Source organism: Sinohyriopsis cumingii, chromosome 16 (assembly GCF_028554795.1).
Source record: "Sinohyriopsis cumingii isolate HCF-2022 chromosome 16, ASM2855479v2, whole genome shotgun sequence".
In the NCBI taxonomy this organism is placed as follows: domain Eukaryota; kingdom Metazoa; phylum Mollusca; class Bivalvia; order Unionida; family Unionidae; genus Sinohyriopsis; species Sinohyriopsis cumingii.
Genome location: NC_142976.1, coordinates 90,140,002 through 90,161,448, shown reverse-complemented (window position 1 = coordinate 90,161,448; position 21,447 = coordinate 90,140,002). Strand labels below are relative to the sequence as shown.

The 21,447-nt window shown below is 33.7% G+C and overlaps 1 protein-coding gene across 1 annotated transcript in view; it reads left to right on the top strand.

The window, feature by feature from the left end:
* The window catches only part of LOC149780978 (solute carrier family 49 member 4-like), a 57,065-nt gene extending 38,678 nt beyond the window's left edge, over positions 1–18,387 (top strand). The window contains exons 10-12 of the mRNA XM_089938089.1: positions 11,596–11,714; positions 15,922–16,104; positions 16,901–18,387. Coding sequence (XP_089794215.1) covers positions 11,596–11,714; positions 15,922–16,104; positions 16,901–17,049 — 451 coding nt within the window. The 3' untranslated portion in view covers positions 17,050–18,387. The remainder of the gene's footprint in view (positions 1–11,595; positions 11,715–15,921; positions 16,105–16,900) is intronic.
* Positions 18,388–21,447: the final 3,060 nt, after the last annotated feature.

The following is a 21,447-nucleotide window of genomic DNA, read 5'->3' as shown; positions in this document are numbered from 1 at the left end:
TGATCACTGGCCCTTTTCCAAAGTCTGGGTTTTGATGTGGCTCAGGTTAAATAAGTTTGAGCCCTTATCTCCCACTTCATTAAAACATTTATCATATAAAACTTGTTTTTTGATGGCCCTTGCTTTTACATCAAGGATGAGTGAACTACATGCTGTCTCCATGGATCTGAACTATCAACAATTTTGATCTGATGGGTCAGTCGCTTTAATGACACAGCCCAGCTTCATTGTAAATAACTAACTGCTGTCCACGGGTAATGAAAAAATAACATTATATCCTCTCGTTGATTGTTCCCTTGAGAGCAGCACACTTAAATAATTTGGTCCATGCTCTCAGATTATTCCTGAAATGAACAAATAACATAGAGTCCATCACCAAAGACTCTTCCTGCCACTTATTGCAGGAAAGCATTCTATATTGCATAAGTCCTTATAGCTTGCTTCTGGGGAGTTAATAAATCCATGTGCATTGACTGCTCACAGGACCAGGTACAAATAATGAACATTTGAGCTCATGAAATGTGGGCAAACTCTGCCAGCTTTGTGTTTGAGTATATCATTTCCATTCGAGACATACTGGAGGTAATGTGCTGGAATGCCCAGTCAACTTAGTTTAGCTTCAACTTGTTTGACTTGGCTTTAAATCTTAGCAGAATTCTGGTTGCTGCCAAACAGAAACTACGCCATGCCAAGGATATCACAACCTCCTACCTAATATTGAACAGCTTTCACTAGATTCATCCAAAAAACTTTAAGAGATTAATGTGTGTGGGATCCCACGTGGGCTTTCCTTGCACACGTGTGACTTAAATTATACAGTTATGCTAACTTTGGGGAGCATTTGATTCTTGCTGTAGAACATTAATTATGCTCCTACAAGATAACAATGTAGAAGACTGATGCATAGCATTTCCCCCTTCATTTGCCTATTATTTTAGCAATAATGTGACTAGTTATTATATTTGATAGAGAAAATATATTTATTAGTAAATTATGTTTCTGCAAAAATACTTACCTTGGCCTTCGTTAGCCTTCCCAACCATCCCAAAAAATAATGGTAGCATCAGGAATCGCACTGATGACATCCATGTTACAGGTTGCCACCTAGCAGGGTGATGGTATGTAATCTGTACGAATACCTTCCCTTTGTCTACATAATATATAAATAAAAAACATGTTCACATCTTTAAGAAGGCTGGATTCTGGAGGCAGCAGAAAGTAATTCCTAACATTAATGGGATTAGATAAATGTTTTGAGAGAAATATAATTTACAGGCAAAACTATAAAAAAAATTTTGAAATTAAGCTAATTTTTAAAGGTGAGCAAATGGTACTTTTACAGATGTAACCGTATTTAATTTGTTTGTTTTTATTGGTTTTAATGGTACTTTAACACATTATTGGTATCTTAGCCAAAACCCTATTTTACACTTGCATAACAGCATGATTACACCTCAGAGACCCCCCATGTTAGTCTAAAAAAAATAATATGAAAACAACTTGAGGCAACAGCATCGAGAACTTATCATTGAATCACCATCACAATACAAAATTGTTGTTGTTGTTGTGGGGTTTAACGCCATTTTGCAGCACATGATAGGCTATACATGGCGGCCAGTATTAATGGTGGAGGAAGAACCAGAGAAAACCCCGGAAAGAACCACCGACCCACGAGAAGCTACTGGCACGCTTTCTCACATACCCATATTGGCTGAATCTTAGACTCGAACCGCCGCAGACACAATGCAAAATATGGTTGGCTTAGATACCATCTCCATATGCACAACTACTGCGGTTTTTACTTAAAATTCCTAGCGATTTATATTTATTTTTCAAACCAAATTTTGCACAGCTACTTGTCGAGATATTTTTAAAGTCTCATCTTTTGCTATAATGTAAGACTTATCATGACAGAACAAATACAGATTAATTTTGCCACTAATGAGAGAGTCAGGTTCTAGCATCTTGATAAAATTTCCATGTGAGACTATTGATTTATCGACATAACATTTTTTAGCTCCTTATCTTCTGTGATCCTTGTGCATTTGTCTTGTGATATTGGATTGCAAAGATTATCAATAACATCAGAAAGAGAAACTGTAACCCAAGCAAGCTTACTAAAATACTCTGAATTTTCTGTGCGATCGTATCATAGGAATTTAATTCAGCATGCTTATTATCTTATTGTAATATTTTCTAGCTTGTCATCTTGAAACTGTTTCGGTAATTATTTAAATTGCCGTAGTGAAGGCATTTTCAGCGACAGCCTTACTGATCAGGGTACTTAATTTATTATTAACAGGGTCGGCAAGAAACTCTCCATACTTATAATATACTTAAGATGAGATATCATATTATCTGATATTCGTTAAGACTGGGGGTGAAAATGGAGGGTTAAAAATTGTTGGTATTTCAGTAACATCTATTACTCTATCACAATAAATATATTCTGTTTCATCGATAGAACTAACAACATAACATAACTATCCCAGCTTAAAATTGTTAAGTACCAGATGATGCCTGAGAATTGCATATGCTTTTGCAAATTTAAAAAACTGCAAATATCTGCTTGCTCTATATTTACATTGGCAGGTAGGTTAAAGTATCCATCAATCAGCTCCTTTTCATTTCTTTATTTTGGATCTGTCAGTAACGTTCCAGCTTCTTATTTTATAGTTTTTAATGCAAGATTTTACAACTATTATGTATTCATAATCTTCATCAATACTAGGTTTTACCATCATAATTTCATCAAGCCTTTAAAAATGTCTCGTTCAACATCATCATATAACTCAATTCTAGACTCAATTTCTGATATTGCATTTAGTGCAGTATTAATGCGATATATGTTGTACTTTTCTTTATTGTCGGTGAGAGAGTCTAGTAGAACTAGATATGCTGTTGATAGCGGGTTAGAGTCAGTACAATTATCTACCATTTCTAACGTCTTTATGTCATAGTAGTTCATGCGTAGCACACAATATATTTGACATTTAACAAATGTGTCTGAGTTTACAATTTTTAAGAAACTTGTGTTTCTTTGTTTCAGTTAGTGTGTCAAACTCATTATAAATTTTTTCAGTCGCTCTTGCTCTGGTTTCTTATCACAATGAAATTTTGTTTTTACAAGGTTAGATCTGTCGATCGTCAAAACATTTTCATTATTTAGCTCAAGCAGTGTATTTATCAAAACCTTTTCAACTTTTAACCATCTTGCCTCACACTGACTTACAGGACAGTATTTACTAATAATAATAATAATAATAATAATAATAATAATGTTTCTGATCGCATATCTCAATTGAGGGCCTCTCACTCCTGACACTCTAGCAAAGTTGTCACTCATCTCATTTAAACCGGGTGATTCTAAATTTAAATTGTCTCATTTGAGAAATTAAATTTACTGCCCTTACTTCCTCAACATGTTCTGGGTCTAGTGAATCAACGCCAGCCATTTCGATCTCCGTTTTGGGGTTTAGTATAAAAATATAAAACTCTTTTGCGAACCTGGTCGATGAAGGATCAACATACATTATATATTACAATTACATTAAATCACAGCGTGCTAGCATGCCAGACCTATATTAGGTCATCGAGTGTATATATCTGAAACGTCATCAAACCTGGGCAAGGACCTTCAGCTTTCTCAACATAACTCTGAAATATGAGTACTTGCCTGTGGTTTCTCTAGGATCAAGTGTAAATTGCTGAGAAGTACTAATACACTTGGTGCCGAATACAGCTGAGTCCATCTTTTGTTGTCAATAGATCCTTCTAAACTCCAAATATAACCTCATCCGATATTAATATTTAGTCGACCTCCTAGTTGAAATTTCCATATTGCAACGGCTTCTGGACACTTTATTTTGATCCAAAAGTCGCTTGTCTCCCCATCTGTGACCCACTCTAACCCATCAGATATAGAGCTGTTAAACGCAAACACATAACCTGGATTATTCTACGAATACTATCTTAATGCTGTTACAACAAAACCCCAATGATTATTTGTAGCATCAGTGAGATGTGGAATATGACCAATGCTATTTTTAGCTCGTTGTGTACTACCACCAATCGCTTGTGATTGGGTAACACTATCCACATACTGTTGGTAAAATCAGATGTTGAAACAGGCACATATGCAGAAGTTATCTTATTGATAGCCAAATCCATCGCACCTATAACTGTACCTCGAATTTTAAGATCATTGGCATTTGCAGAAGTAATTGTACTCACTGATACTGCACTTATTTCAGCATCAACATAAATTTATTATTAAGATCAAATGGGGCGACTGGATTATAAGTTCTTTTATTCGAGCCCATGCTTAACATACCTGTCATCGTATCACCGGAGTTTGCTATTCATGATGTAATATTTCTTGCTATCATATCATCTGCGTAATTTTTGTTTGTTAAATCTGATGTTTCTGATGGAATTGCTATAGTTGTTATGTTGCTTGATCCCATGTCCAGATTTCCCACCATAGCATCCCGGATTTTATTACAAAGTCATCCTACACAAACTTCACATTTGTTATAGAATCGTTATTGGTCAAAGTTGTATTATCAAGTTGAGTATTAAATATTGATTTCCATCCAATAATTGTATTTCCAGCCATCTTCCTACCAGGTAGTGGCAGCTTGCTATTATTGACCATACTAAGTTGTGCATAGCTTACTGCTTGTGAGTTATTTATGTTAGCGGGGGTAGCGATTTCAGGCTTGAGATTTACTCTTTTCTTAATACTCATATTGAAATTTCCGGTCATCTTTACACCTGTCGCTGATAACTTACTATTGCTGACCATTAAGAGTTGCACAAAACTTACTGCCTATGATTTATTTACATTGATTGGTGGATATTTTGTTTTAAGTTCTAGCACTCACTGACCTGACATATAAATTACCTGTCATTGTATTTTAAGATTTTTTGAGAAAGTTTGTTAAGTCTGCACCATCCATAGTGACTGAAGTTTCTTTTACTGTTGAGCTGTCAATTAACGTACCAAATTTTGTGTGATAGTTCATTTTTATTTGTTACTGTAAGATAAAATTTAACTTTGACTGCCTGATAATTTTTTTTTGAATCCCTACTGCAGAATGAGCATAAATGAATTTGACATGGAGCGATTAATCAAACATCAGCATAACCATGACCTTCCAGATTGTCATTATCTGATAGTAGAACGAAATGGATTGGGCAAAAAATTAACCTTCTGATGAATCTGTTACTTAATGACCTCCTCAACTACGATAGAGGTTACATCTACATGATCAGTCCATAGCAGGATAAATACGAGCTGCGTAGGGACTAAAATGAAAAGCTAAAAAAAATTAACTATGCATTAGTGATGATGTATTTATTATAAAACAACCTGAAGATTTAATTCCAGTTGCTGAGCTAGATTGTGACGAGCATAAAACATTTGTCTCCGACGACATTCCCCTTAGCAACGACAAGATGGATAAGATAAAATCGTATTTTTCATTGCCTCGCAACAGAAAGTGTAATGCAGTTTATCTGGCACAAGGCTTCTACAATATTGATTGATTTACCAGGTGAAATACAGGTAAACAGCGGTATTCTTGAAGAGGAGCAAAAGAAAGTTGCTGAACAAATTATTGAAAAAATAGGTGATCTAGCTGAATGACAAACTGTAGAATTGAAACAATTGGGGAGCAGGATAAGGGTAATGATAAGGGTAATGAATGTGGTTACTTTATGGAAACAATAAATTCCTAAGAGAAACTGGATGTCCAATAGATATTGCTGAATTTAGAAATTTTGAGAAGACAATCTTTGGCAAGAACAAAAATACAATTGATGATGTAAAAATATTGGGTCATAATAAGACAGATGATTTCATTGAGCAACTAAGAATTGTGAGAAAACAAAGAATGAAGTGGTTCATGATAAACTCAATTACAATGATGCAAAACATATTTAAACCAACACCGAGAAGATAGTATTGCAAACTTTTATAATATTATCTTACCAAATAAAAAAACATGTTAATTACAAAGCATTGTTAATATAAAACTTTGCTAACAAATTTGATGAGTATAGAAGAAAAGAGAAAATAGTATATGTTCTAAAGATCTTTATTTCGACCGCTGAAATAGTTGACTGGTTGATGCTATTAATAGCTTCAAAGTTAGTCAGAAATACGAACACAGAAATCGACAACAAAATTGTTGAAATTTTAGATAATTTGCAATCAAACGGTTATCTAACATCTGACGAATATTATATTGTACACAATGATCTTATCATTGCGATTTGATTCATGCCAAATTAATTCGCTAACCCTAACTGTTCAATTTTATCAATCGAATAAAATAGGAAAGTTATCAACAACATTGCTGCTAGATTCATCACAGACTAAGTTGGACAGTGCAAATAAATCCGAAATAGGACTAGTATCAGCTACTGCTTGGCACTCAATGGCTCACTGTTGTCTGTCAAGAAAAGATCGTAGAAATAATCTAAATATTGATCTGTGAATAAACTGCTAGCAGTGGAGTGCATGGGTACTCTGCACTTTAATTTTATGCTGATTATTAAGATAATATGGTGATACGCGATAACAGCAACATTATAATAGAACAAACAAAAATGTATATGTTGCTCACATTTTATCGCTGTGGGCGATACAGCTAGATTGTAGTCGAATAAGATAAGGAAATTTTAAACACAAATATTGATTGACAAGCACAGATATTAAGTAGCAAGTGATTCATAACGAAAGACGATTCTATCCCCGAATGTTTTTGATAATACTGATTTATAGACTCCATCAGCAAATTTTACTGCCCTTGAGACAATCTTAGAGTGTTTTCTTACTAATGCTATTGAAAGAAATAATATTTCTTCACCAGTAGTAGAGTTGTTTGCTATTATAGGTTGAGCAGATTTTCTAAAATTGATACCACCTCATCTACCACGATAAACATTTTCTTGTTGTGAAACAAGGTCTAAATTCTCAAATCGGTTGTCAGTTCGAATACTGTTAACGTGATCAATAACTAAACAATTAGGAATCAAACCATGAAAAACTTCAAAAACATATATCTGTGCGATCTGTAACAAACTTTATTAGTATTAGTTCCTCGTACTGTTACTTGTAAATAACCATTACTTTTTATAAAACAATTAATGTTTTTTTGTTTTAATATTTCTGATAATTCGTCTGTCGTTGACCTCATAAAAAGCATAATTTGGATGAGATTTAAATTCATGCTGTAAAGATAAATTAGCAATGGTATCGTCAGTCATACTCTTATTTACCTGATAGACTTGCATCCCTGTTGGAATGTCAACACAAGACAACAAATAAATGAAGCCCTTGATTAACAAATCTGCATACACGTAGCATCAGCACCTTTCACTTTTATCTTATAACCAGCCATAGTTCGAATCTCAAATTAAGCCTTAGTTTTAAGATTAATCACCCCTCCTAGCATATTTCCTGCATAGCAGTTGTACTTCTCGTGAACGTAGAATATCTCCTGCTCAGTGACTGCTGGCATGAGGCCACTAAGCATAATTTTGCTCATATTATTAATAACAGTATTTTGTTTCTTTAATTGACAATTTTCACAGAACACTCAAACTTGCCGATATCACAAAGAGAATTCTATTCTTGACAAAGAGATATCAGATATCAACCTAGAAAAATCGCTGCTGCATTTTCTGGGTTTGATAACAGTTGGAGATTCGATAATAAACATTTGTTAGTAAATATATCTGCCACAAACTTATATCATCTGTTTCGGCTAATAATTAAATCAGAGCTTGCCATGCACAAGGGTCTAAAGATCATAGTGCAGTTCCTTGTTCAGGTTTTTAAGCTAAATAAATCTCTGGGATCCCAACAGAAATCTTAGGATAGGCTTGTCAGTCAGATGCCTACGTCAGAACAGCTTGCCGCTAAGCAATGCGAGGAATTTGCCAATCCTTATATCTCATCAGAATCTAGTCATATTCTAACATAGACAGATTTCATATCACTGTCAGATAATATATTTCAGGATATATGGAAGAAAACAGATGAGTACACTGCATCTGGATCGGACTGGAAATTTAATAATATAACAGAAATACTGTTTCACACTATGAAATATAATCCATTGCGAGGTAACTCATATGTTGAGCTGCCAACTAAAATTTAAAACTTGAAATGTTGTATTATTGTCAGAAACACTGACAAATTGTATTTTCATTCGGCTGTATTATCAACGTTATTTCCTGCACGAGATCATCCATATTGAGTATGCATGCATGCATCCATATATGTATGTATGTATGTATGTATGTATGTATGTATGTATGTATGTATGTATGTATGTATGTTTGGATTTTTAACGTAGCTTTAACAATTTTTCAGTCATATCGCTACGATGTCAGCAGTGTGACAGTTTATAGTGATGTCTAGCACTGCGGCATCATTCCGAAGACATGTAGCGTGATGTTCCACCCAGCCACATTATCCTGACACCAGGCCGACCAGTCCTAACACTAACCTCTTAGTGCTGAGCGCCAAGCGAGGCAGCTGTTAGTACCATTTTTGTAAGTCTTTGGTATGACTCGACGGGGATCGAACCCACAACCTCCAGCATCCGAGCGGGACAATAATAATAATGATAATTATAATAATAAATGTGTCTACATTATGTATTCTTTTTAAATGCTAATGATATTCCTGGCATGTGAAATGTGATCTAAGTATGAGTTAAAAATAATTTTGCTAGGTTTAATACACTTCTGTTCATACTGCATAACTGTGGAATGTTTAGCATATAATGTAAAAAGATAAAAATCTATAATTTACCTATATAACATATTTATGATTTACGGTATTAAAGGACCTATTTATGATTCAGAGAATTTTGTCACCATAGGTACACTTGGAATCGACATTGAGAATATATCTTGGGTGATGTCTTTTAAATTCATTAGTGCAAAGTTCTATCTGTATTTTGAGTTTTTTACTTTTGTAACAGTGTTCAGAATAGAGTTCGCTCCTTAATTCGGCTTAAAGTATACAAAATACACAGATTACTGAATTTTGCCAAAATTATATGTATGACTAGTTTTGCGAACCAACTTGCATGTTAGTCAGTCACTACCAAAACAGTTCATTCACACAAATATTTTTCAGTGTGGATTCAATAGCTGATACATTGACTTGTGTTTAACATGTACATATCTGTCATCATATAATGCACCAGCAGATTGAAGTCTACCACTCAGTTTTGACATTAGCATGATAGAATCTGGTTTACCAGTGTATTATTAAATGATAGACAAGTCTGTGTTGTTACCAGGATATGCAGATAGTAATAATACAGCTTTTCCCAATTATAATGCGGTAGTTGGGGTCCATAACTGTTGCCCACGGTATGTACTGAACAGCAGGATAACAAAAATGATCCAAAATTGAGTGTATGGGAGGAGCAACAAAACGCTAGTCAAATGGATAGTAATAGTTTATATGAATTAGGTATGGTGTATTTTGATGCATTGTATTAATTAACATGTACATATCTGTCATCCTATAGTGGACCAGCAGGTCGAAGTCTACCACTCAATTTTGACATTAGCGCGATAGAATCTGGTTTTCCAGTATGTTATTAAATGATAGACAAGTCTGTGTTGTTACCAGCTGGATGTACAGGATATGCAGACAATAATAACAATACACCATTTCCCCATTATAATGCTGTAGTTGGGGTCCATAACTGCTGACAGTGGTATGTACTAAACGGCAGGATAGCAAAAATGATCCAAAACTGAGTGTATGGGAGGGGTAACAAAACGCCAGTCAAATGTATAGTAATAGTTTATATGAATTAGGTATGGTGTATGAGTTCCATTCAATCGGTGATGTAAACATGTCATTTTATGAATCCAATTGCAAGTTATAACTTCAGTCTAAAATTATGAAAAAATATCATCACTTGCCTCCCTCTCATTTTTAAATGTAGGTTGCATTTGAGGTTCATGCATCCTGATGTTAAAAGCTAAAGTCCTTTTTGATAACTCATTATCACATATTTACCACTTCTACACCCGTATGGCAATTAAATAAATGAACATCTATTGGCAACAGGTGCATTGAGTAATGTCGAAACATTTTTATCAATATAATATCTCATCTTCAATTCAAAAATATCAGTTACATGTGATAATTAACAACTGGGTGACATCACATCATTTGCTGCCTGCTTTTAGCGATTCCAAAACACAGAACAGTGGAGAAAAAAACAAACAAAATAACAAACTTACATGTAATTTGTTTAACTTCCAATGATGTCCAAAACAAACACAGTTGGTCACAAGGGTACTAATCCAAATAGAGTAAGCACTGTTCACTCACATGATGATTATTCCCTACTGGAAGTGTTTCATAATTTTATGTTGTTTGAGTCCTGATTGTTCTCGTTTTTTATTTGCAGCAAATTCCATGGTATGTCTAGCTGCATAATTTTCAAATGTTCAGTTTAATAGCTTTCTAGAAACATCATTGCTTTCTCAAATGCAAATATGCCTTCAGAAACAGCATGGGGTATTTCCAGCAGGTCATCGTCGCCACTGTCATAAGTAAATCCTACTTCCCATTGACTGAAAGTTTTCCCTTTTGGCGATAAAGAATGGGATGACATTAGCATCAGTATTACACTGAACAGTGAGGCAGTCCTCATCTGTTTTGATCTAGTGCTGAGCATCATCAAATGAGTTAAAATATCACCATAGCACAGCTTTAACATTTTCAGCATCCTCTTCTGTGAATCTCTTAAAGTTACAATCTTACTCACATATATACTTACCTTTTCTTGGAAGTCTCCATTGTGAGATTAAATATTTAAATTCACTTGAAGATATTAATAATACTGGATTCACTTTTAAATCTAACTGATTTCACTAGAAAATGACAATTGTTTGAATGGACCTCATTTGCAGCTACTTTTTGCAAATGAGCATCTATCTATTCTGGGCTGCACAGCAACAGAAAGCAGAGATAAGTACAAAAGGAATGCAGCCACTAAACCTGTCTGCAAGCTGTTGCTGTCCTTGTTTCAACAAATAATGATGGACAGTAAGCTGGTCTTCATTATAATTGGTGAGCTGTGTTTACAGAGATTAAGGCACTGACCTACTGGGGTGGCCTTAGTGTTAAAAGCAAATTCAACAGTCCCATGTACTTTAACCAGATAGTTGATATTGACCAATGACAATTGTTAGAGACATGTAATTTCTGATGTGCAGTTTTTTAAGGAAAACAATATCTTAGGATGATTGAATAATAGTGGCTAATTAATTAGAGTTTAATTGTAAATGTAAAAACACATTCGAGTAATGTCCAAATCAAGTAGAGTTGTTGATATAAAGTTTTCAGCTGATATTGAAAGCTTGTTTTTTAAATTTATAATTTTTATAGTTTTGATTATGGGGTCCAACAGCATTTCTGGCGTATATTCATAATTGCACTATAGCAAAGTGCATTATAGCTGGGGAGAGCTGCATACTTAATAAGATATGAATTGTAATCCTCTAGGCATTACATTATGTTTTAGATATTTTGTTGTCTTTTAGGCTTGCAGATATTTTCTCCCGTCACATGAAGAAATACCTGATCACCTTGTACATTCTGGCAGGGATTTCTTTTGCTGTCTTTACACTGGCTTTGTATGGAACAATTCCATTTTCAACAGGTTTGTGTGTTAAAAGTATTGCAAATGACACTTATTTAAGGAATAATATTTACAATATTTTAATTAAATTAAAAGTTTATATTTAATTTTAAAAAAAAATTAGCCATACATTATTTCTGCTGTAAGAATCAAATTCTTGACTATACAGATAATTTGATACCTTAAGAATATGATTGATTGAAATAAGACTTGTATCAAGCAAACCAAATATTAAAATTAATTGATTATAAGTAGTTTAATATACAATGCATCCTTCTCTAGCCCCTTGCTGGGCCCCTCTTTGTCTACTATGGTTTCTCTGTCCAGACACGATGTCATTGCAGCCAATATGTTAAGAAGCTAGTAACTAAATTTGCATTGTCTGTTAAATTTCGTGTTGACTCCCAATTTGTGTCAGTACTTAAATGTACTGAACTATATACTTCATACCAGATTCCTAAGGTGCATGTATTGAGTATTGGCTGATGTTTGTTATCATAGCAATCCTCAGGATCAAACTTATCAAGTTTCGGTTATCAGTGTATCTATATACCTCATATCAAATTCTTGTGGCTCCACATAACAGGTGTTGACACTCTTCTCAACCCTACAAACTCCCCCAAGTCTCTCTTCCTGAGGTATGCCTATAGAAAAAATTCAAAACTCGGCTGGTGCAGTGTGCTGAGACAGGATGTGCCCCCATTATGCCAAAGATTATTTATATTGAACATATTTATTGTGTTATTTAAATTGTATTCTAGCTTTTTTATACAGCTCTCATATGGCAGAACACATGATGTCTGTCTATCCATCTGTTTCTAATTTCATTAAAACATAATAACTTAAGTTTGCCAATATCTACACTAGTGATAAGAAAGAAGCTATTCATTTTGTGATCAGGAGATCCAAGGTCAAGGTCACAAAATGAAAGTTGAAAAAATAGTTTCTGCATAAAAATGTCAGTTGGTGACTATGTGTCTTCACCAAAATTTGGGATAACTTGCACTTCTAGGTTAAGAAAAAAACTTTTTGGGGATCAAAAGGTGAAAGGTCAAGGTCACTAACTGAAAGAAGAAAAATTACTTCATAATAAGATTACTTCTATCACAGACGTCGAGCAAACTGGATGAATTACAATTCTGGCAAGAAAGAAGTCTACTCATTTTGGGACAAGAGATCAAGGTCAATGGCTGAAAGAAGAAAAAGGTTAATACACAGTAATATTATTTCTACATCACTGACTCTGACCACACTTTGGGATCGTCTTGGAATTGGAGTAAGGAAAAGGCTTATTTATTTTGTGGTCAGAGTTCAAGGTCACTGAAGGAACAAAGGAACAAAAATGGTTTCTTCATGAACCTTGCACAAAGTTTATGGATGATTTTGTATAATAAAGACATTCATTTTTCCGGAGGGAAAAGTTCATTGGTCAGAATCACTGTGACTGAAAAAGAATTTGCTCTCATAAAATTATGGTTCAAAGAAAATGGGTTTTGTAGTCTTTTTTTCCAGACTACATATCTTTTGACAAACGTTTTGGATAAACTGCACTAATTGTATACAAACCTGTTGAGTCTTGTATCAGAAGGTCAGAGACCAATGGTTTCTGTATATCAAGCTTAGTTCAAGACCTTATGCATTGACCAATGATCCAGATCACTGAGACCTGATGGTCAGTAATCTCAAGAATGAACCATGTTCTACTAGGGCCTACATTCAGAGCTATTAAACATAGGGCAGATGTGTAATGTGCCATTCAGTATGTTATATGTGATACATCAGAGTTAACCCTACTCGACCTCTTTCTGTTGAGAAACAGTTCTGTACATACATTTAGTGCGATATGCTTTAGACACCATTCCCATCCGAATGGATTATTACATTCAAACTGACATCCTCTTGGGTGCTCTCATTTGATATATTTTAATATAAAATTCAATTTGGCATTTTCCCTTAATCGGATACTCATATGCTATACTAATAACGTAAAGGTCATACCTGCTTAATACATTTCTTTTACAGTTTATAGAGGAGAATTAAGAATACATTCTTTGTGCTAGGGTCAGCCTAGACCGATTCAACTGTTCTGACTTTCTTTGTGCTAGGGTCAGCCTAGACCGATTCAACTATTCTGGGATCAACCCATTATACACTCCTATGTGGGGATCAGCTTAGCATTGATTTAGTTAAGATGGAATCAGCCCAAAATACACTAGTATGCTGGGATCAGGCTAGCATATAATCTACTTAAGCTGGGATCAGCCCAGAATACACACATATGTCGGGATCAGGCTAGCACAGATTTGACATGAGCTGGGATCAGCTTAGCACAGTCTACGGAAGCTGGGATGACTTTAATACTTTGATCAGTCTAGTGCCAGTTATACTTGTGCTGGGATTAGCCCAGAATAGACTATAATGGTGGGTTCAGCCTAGCAATAGATTCAATTGAAGATGGGATCAGCCCTGCATAATACACTAGTATGCTAGTATAGGCTTAGCACATATCATACCTTAAGCTGGGATCAGCCCAGAATACACTTAAATGCTGGGATCAGTCTAGCCCAGAATACACTGTAATGCTGGGATCAGCCTAGCACCGATTGAGAATCACAGTCCTGTATCTTCAGATTCTAGCCCATGAGTAACCCACCCCCCACAGAGAGAACCAAATATTTGTTTAAATATTTTAATTAAGCATTGATGTTATTTTAGTTATTGAAGATGTAGAATATTGGTAATAATGAATGTTGGCTTGTTTGAGAGAATCGTATATCCTGTATTTTCTTACAATGTGTGCATTAAATCTTTCCTTGTGCAATTCAGTATTTTTAGTTGTGCATAAACCCTTCATCAAAGCAAGCTGGCTACAAACTTCAATTAAAACAATGCATCATTTATCAAAGGAAGTGAGCACCAAACTTGAATGATAGCAATGCAATCTGGTACATTGTTGCATTTTCCAAAGTGATCGGTGATAGGAACACAGTTTTGTGTTTTTAAAGTTTCCTCTCTGCAGGAAAAAAGTGACTGTTCGTGCTTACAACGGCTACCAAAACATAAATTTACAATATCTGGCCACTAAGGGAGTTGAAGTGAGGCATATCACAAAAAATGTTCACTTGTTGAAAGGTTTTCAATTCCCTATGAACACTTTCATATTTTTCGTAACCTCAGCAAGATGATTATGTTTGTTGTCTGAGGCAAACCAAAATCTAGGTTAGTTTAAGTACATGTAGCATGTAAACGACAACTATAAAGCCATGTGATATTGGCGACAATGAAAATCATAGTGAATTGTGTAGTGACACATTGGGATATAGATGAAATGAAATAAGGACTACCATTTTTATATCTTTTTTCTAATGTGATGTGGATGATGCATGAATTTTCTAAGATGTGACCTATACACAAATTAATAGATTTTTCTTGTGTTCTTGTGTGCGTATATATACAGTGTGGGTACGTGAGAAAGCTTGCCAGTAGCTTCTCATGGGTTGGTGGTTCTTTCTTGGGTTTTCCTTGGGTTCTTCCTTCAACCATTTATACAGTCTGCCATGTATAGCCTATCGTGTACTTAAAAACCTTATAACAGCAACAACAACTTGATGCATTATGGATTGTATTACACAAAGATAACATAAATGTAAGTTGTCAATATACAAGTGGACTAGAACTAGTATTGCCTTCTGTTAACAAAATTTTCATTGTTTTTTTCTTCTCAAAGTTTAACTCCTGCTCGCTGATGATAGGTCACCCTTAATATGAATTTTGCTTGTATGAAAAATTTGATTTTCTTTTTTGTTTCAGTATCCCCACATAAATACCTTTATCTTGACATCCGCTTATGTCAACAAAACTGGGACAGAGAATGTCAATATACATGGGTAGTATATGAAGTTTGGCTTGAAAATATTTTATATATTAGTGTATTTGAGCTTTGAACTCCTCCCAGTGACCCTAAGTACAGTTACCACATACATGCAAATGGTCTACTGCAGCCACATGTTGTATGAGGAGAATATATGGTTATTTATTGATAGATGAAATAAAGGATGATATCACTTTATCACTAACCTTGATAATAAAGCAAAGGGATAATAATTGCACCTGTTTAAAATGTAGCTTTTAGCAACAACACATGGTTTTAATTTGCTTTGATTTTCAGGACTTATTTATGGACTGCAATATATCCCTCCCAATGTCTCTTTCATGATGTTCTTTTCAGGAATTATGTACACAACCCTAATTTTAGTGGGACTACTTCTGTCAGCTTCAACACCACTATTTTATGAGTCATGTTGCGAAGCTACGTACCCAGTGGCTGAGGGCATCACAAACTTCGCCCTTACATTGATGAATAATATTGGTGGTTTGGTGTTCCTACTAATCCAGATGATACCTAATATTGGTAAGTGCATTAATCCCCCATTATATAGCTCTCCATAGATGTAATGATTCATATGACATCTGTATATATGTCAGCAAAAGATGGACTCGCCCAGAAAAAGGTAAACAGATTTTCTGCATGTCTGACAAGTGTGAAACCTGTGCTGCTTCTTAGTGTGCAGACATGTACATGTTATATTTATTTAGTTTTACTGTATAAAAATAGAAAAGTTTTGTTTGCAATTTTATATATTTATTTAGTTTTGCTATGTAAAAAGAATGAATTCTTGTTGGCATACATTTTTCAGGTTAAGTACCCCATTATCAACATTGACTCACCCATACGTGAAAATAGTAGATCATCCAATCTGTGTTGATCTATAAGACGTATTGTCCACCATAAAATGTGATCCATCAAAAACAGGGCGTGGATGGGGGTTATAAATTTTAGTTGTCTTCATGCTTGGAGTCACATTTTACATCATTATCTACTTTCTTATGTCATGAGCCTGATACAACCTTTATGTTTGGTGTCATGTTTTACATAATAATCTACTGTATTATGTCACAGGTCTGGGAGGACCTTTATACTTGGTAAAATGTTTTGTGTCAAAAGCTACTGTATCATATCACGAGTCTTTCCAACTTGCATGTTTGGGATGGCTCAACTGTTATGGTATGGAAATTATATGGACTTATCATTCTACAATGTTATTGAGTCACTCTAGTACTCTTTATAATCATGGTTCATCTTTAAGTTGTTTCTATCTTTATATCCAGCATGTAAATGTATATTGTGTAAACTTTTATATCTTCAGGTACCATGTGGGAAAACTGGTGCTTATTGGGGTCAATTGTTTTCTGTTTGCCGGTGCTGTTCTTTCTGAGGGACAATTACAACAGACTGAAAGTAGATGAAGAGAGTGTCAGAAATACAGCAGATTCCAGGACTGATATATTATCATAAAACTTTTAAATAGGACTAAACGTTATTTTATTATAACAGTCAATATATTCAGTGTATTTTCTGTCTTCATTGTTACACATAGTACATGTCCTGAACTTAAAATGTGCACTATATTTTCTGTCTTCATTTTACACATGATGTATTCTTTAAATCGAACAAAAATTCAGAAACTTTTTTTCCTCCGAATCACTAGTCATTTTCAAGGTCATGAAGTGTCATTGTAACTGTAGTTTAAGTAAATGAAGCATCACTCAGAACTTCCACACCTTAATCACTAATCATAATGTGACTTTGGATATTACTTTTAGAACTACTTTTGAGGGAAAGATCAGTCAGTCACCATGGTGAACACAGTGGTTAGTTTGGTATCTGCCTTAAATATGTTTGATGTTGCAAGTATGTTTATTTTTGTTTACATCCATTGATTATGCAAATTGTATACCTCGTGTGAGGACATTACATAGATTTGATATAAATCAATACAATAATTGACCTTTGAGTGTCATTTTAAGAAAATTGATGCAACAAAGCTTTTACAAAAGAAGTTGCCCTGAACCAATTGCATTGAAATCTTACAGAGTTATTACCAGTCTAAAAGACCTGGCCAGGTTTCACTAAATCTCTACTTTAAAAAAAAATTGTTTGTTTATGACTCGACTTCACAACATCATTTTTAGAAGTAGAGATATGGTAGTGAAAAGAATTTAAAATTGTCAACATAGAGATCTTTTTTGTCTGGAAAAGAAACAAGTTGTGGAAATGACTACATTTCCCACCAAGATAAAACAGGAGTTAAAGATATAATGACTTGACGTATGGTTGTATTTTGACATTGTCTGAAACAAATTCATTGATCTTCTGTCAGTGTCAGAGACAATGATAAAGAATTGTATTATGCATTTATGTGTATCTTGTGTACTTTATCAATTTTGTTACCAGAACTATTGTGTGGGAGTTTATCAAGAATATCAGAGATGATTTCAATCTTGTGTACTTTATCAGTTGTACTTTATCATTGATCGTGACATTGTCTGAAACAAATTCATTCATCTTCTATCAGTGTCAAAGACAATGATAAAGAATTGTAGTATGCACTTACATGTATCTTGTGTACTTTATCAGTTGTACTTTATCATTGATCTTGGTATTGTCTGAAACAAATTCATTTATCTTCTATCATTGTCAACGTCAATGATAAAGAATTTTATTATGCACTTCAATGTATCTTGTGTACTTTATCAGTTGCACTTCATCATTGATCTTGACATTGTCTGAAACAAATTCATTGATCTTCTATCAGTGTCAAAGACAATAATAAAGAATTTTATTATGCACTTAGATGTACCTTGTGTAATTTATCAATTTTATTACCAGAACTGCTGTGTGTGACTTTCTCAAGGATATCGGAGGTGCTTCCAATCATTTCCACAGTTAAAAAGAAGAAACATTGTTATCTTAGATTTTTGGAAATTAATTTTGGTCACTAAAACATCAATCCTCTTGAAGGACTCTTATTTGAATAGTAGGTGTCATTTTTAGAATATAAAGTCCTTTTATTTCAGATTTATTCAAACGGCAATAAAAATCGTTTGCATTATACTTAAATACAAACCTCATATTATATTAAGTCATATTGTATAGTTTATGCAAACATTATCACAAAATGTACTTATGGACAGCTTTACATAAACAGAGCATTATTGCTACATTAGTGATTAATCTTACAGAGAAGGTACTATCTAGTACAGCAAGAGAGTGAAGTAAAATTTTGTCAGCCTTATTTTAATGTGACTGCATTCTATAATGCATACAGAGTGTTTTATTTGTTATTGCACAGTGATTAATAGACTGAGTGTTTTACTCATGAACATTTTTATTCAGCACATATAATATATCAGACAATCCACCAATGATTTTATTTTTTTATTTAGTCTAATCAGGAATGTTCTAAGGGATGAATGTAATTATTTTTGTGACTTTTAATGCATGCTGAAATCTTTAAAATGGGGAGTTAAAGAACATTATCGTTGCTTGTTTCATAAATAGCTATCACAATGAAAGATTATCACAAATATCATATCAGTCTGTTTGAACCACCTTTACTTCCTATGCAATTTAACACACTTGATAAGTCCTGGACAAATTTAAGTTTTTCAAGCTTACTCGAATTAAGATTTAAGAACTTACTTGGGCATGTACAATTTGCAGTTTTTGAAATGTGAAGTTTTAAAATGGTTTTTGGTTTATTTTATATACTTAATGATATCATAGAAACAGTCAATAACAGGGTTAATAAAAAAATATGCATTGTAGGTAAATTGTTATAGTGACTATGGCTAACACTACAGTTCCATGACAGTTTGCCCTTACATAGCAACCAATCACATTTTCATCCATCTGCTGTTAAATATACTGCGTAATACCTGTGTGATAATTCTTCTAAAGTGATTTTAATGACCTATTCAAGTGTTATTAGCAATTTCAATTTTTTATATTAAATTAGTAAAAATTATGTCCAAAAATAAGTTAAGAATAAAACGAGTCCATAATTGTGTCAAGATCCAGACTTTTGAAGAAATATAATTTTATCACCAGTAAGAGGACAGCAAACAGATTAATAATTTGGTATTAAGACTTGATCAGGATTTGGATGAGCTTTTCTTTTGTTAATTTAAGTAATAACTTTATAAATAACATTTTTATTATACTCCTATTAGAGATAAAGTGCATTATGTTTTGATTAGACTAAAGTATGTATGTAATGACATCCATGAATGATGTACTAATGCACAAATAAATCAATGCATCACTAGACATTTTTATCTCATTTTGAGATGAGATGTTCCAGATGAATGAATTACATTACATTTTCTCCACATTTATGGATGGTGTACTTTGGTATATGTCTGATGGAGAAATTACATTGCTGTAAATGATCATGTTAATCAGTTGACATTTTTGTCTGTTTTTAAGATGATGATGTCCCAAAGAAATAAATTAAAACTTCTGCAGAGGATGTGATCAAGGGTTTGTTGCATCACATTCTTATTACCTAAACTTACGAAAATGTTGTCATTTATAACTGGGATTCATATTCAGTAGTAAAAATAAAGAAAAATGTGCTAAATTTTATAGTTGTACACATTGAAATCTTTCTTATACTTGAAAAAACCATGAAGTTAATGAATTTTCCAAATACCTCTGAGATAAAACAGGACGCTTTTCAGAGAGTTATAAAAATGATGATTTTCTTGACACCTGCAGAATGTTTTTTAAAAAAAGGCATGGTTTGAAATGAATAAAAACTGTGCTCCAAAATTTCAATTTGAGAAAGAAAATTTGACATGTTTAGTGAAAATGGGTTCTTTTCCTTATGGTCAAGTGGTACCTGTGCCAGGCGTTGGTGCTAAAGATCTTGGGTTTCATTCTAAAGATTGTTTATTCCTTTTCCTTTGATCGGGATTAAACAATTTAAGATTCTGAATCCTGGATTTATAAAAAAAAGTAAATTTTAATGTTTACAATGTACTGAATTCATGTTAAGCCAATATAATACTTGTATGTTTTCAGTGTACTTTTTGCTATAATATCCTTGTTTAGATACATAATTTTTATAAGAAAGTATTTTTTTAGGAACTTGTTAGATATTCTAAGATTTAAGGGAAGGCCCATCTTGAAAATTAGTCATCCAATTCCAAAAATATTTGCTTAAGAAGATAAAACAGGTGAAAAAATAAAGCTGACTGATCTATTTAATTCATATTTTATATGTATGTCTGTATACTTGAGAAGAGAGTTATGCTTCATGGTATAGTTGTTGTTGTTGTTGTTGTAGGGTTTAACGCCATCGTTCAGCAAACGATAGGCTATACATGGCGGCCAGTATTAATAGTGGAGGAAAAACCCGGGATAACCCCAGAAAGAACCACCGATCCTCGAGAAGCTATTGGCAAGCTTTTTCTCATACCCATGTTGGCCGAATCCGAGACTCGAACCTATGCAGACAGAGGTGAGATGGCAGTGATCCGTAACAGATAGCGCTTTAGACCACTCGGCCACTCGGGGCCCCTTCATGGTAGAGAAACAACTATTCTAAGCTGTACGAGAAAGTAATCATGCATCAATTTAAATAACTATTCTCTTCATAAAGAATGAATAATTGTAATTTTAAAAAAATAATCTTGTAATATACTTGAGTAGTTCTCTATATAAAGAAATTCCCATTTACTAATAATGTTTTTCAACATCTCACTGGCACATAAGAAATTACAGTTATCCATATAAAAAAGATGATAAAAAATATAATGAATAATGTAAGCTATATTATTTATGGTAGAATGAGGAACAAATATAGGTTGAATTAGTATAATTTAAATAAACTCTGTAAGATACACTTTT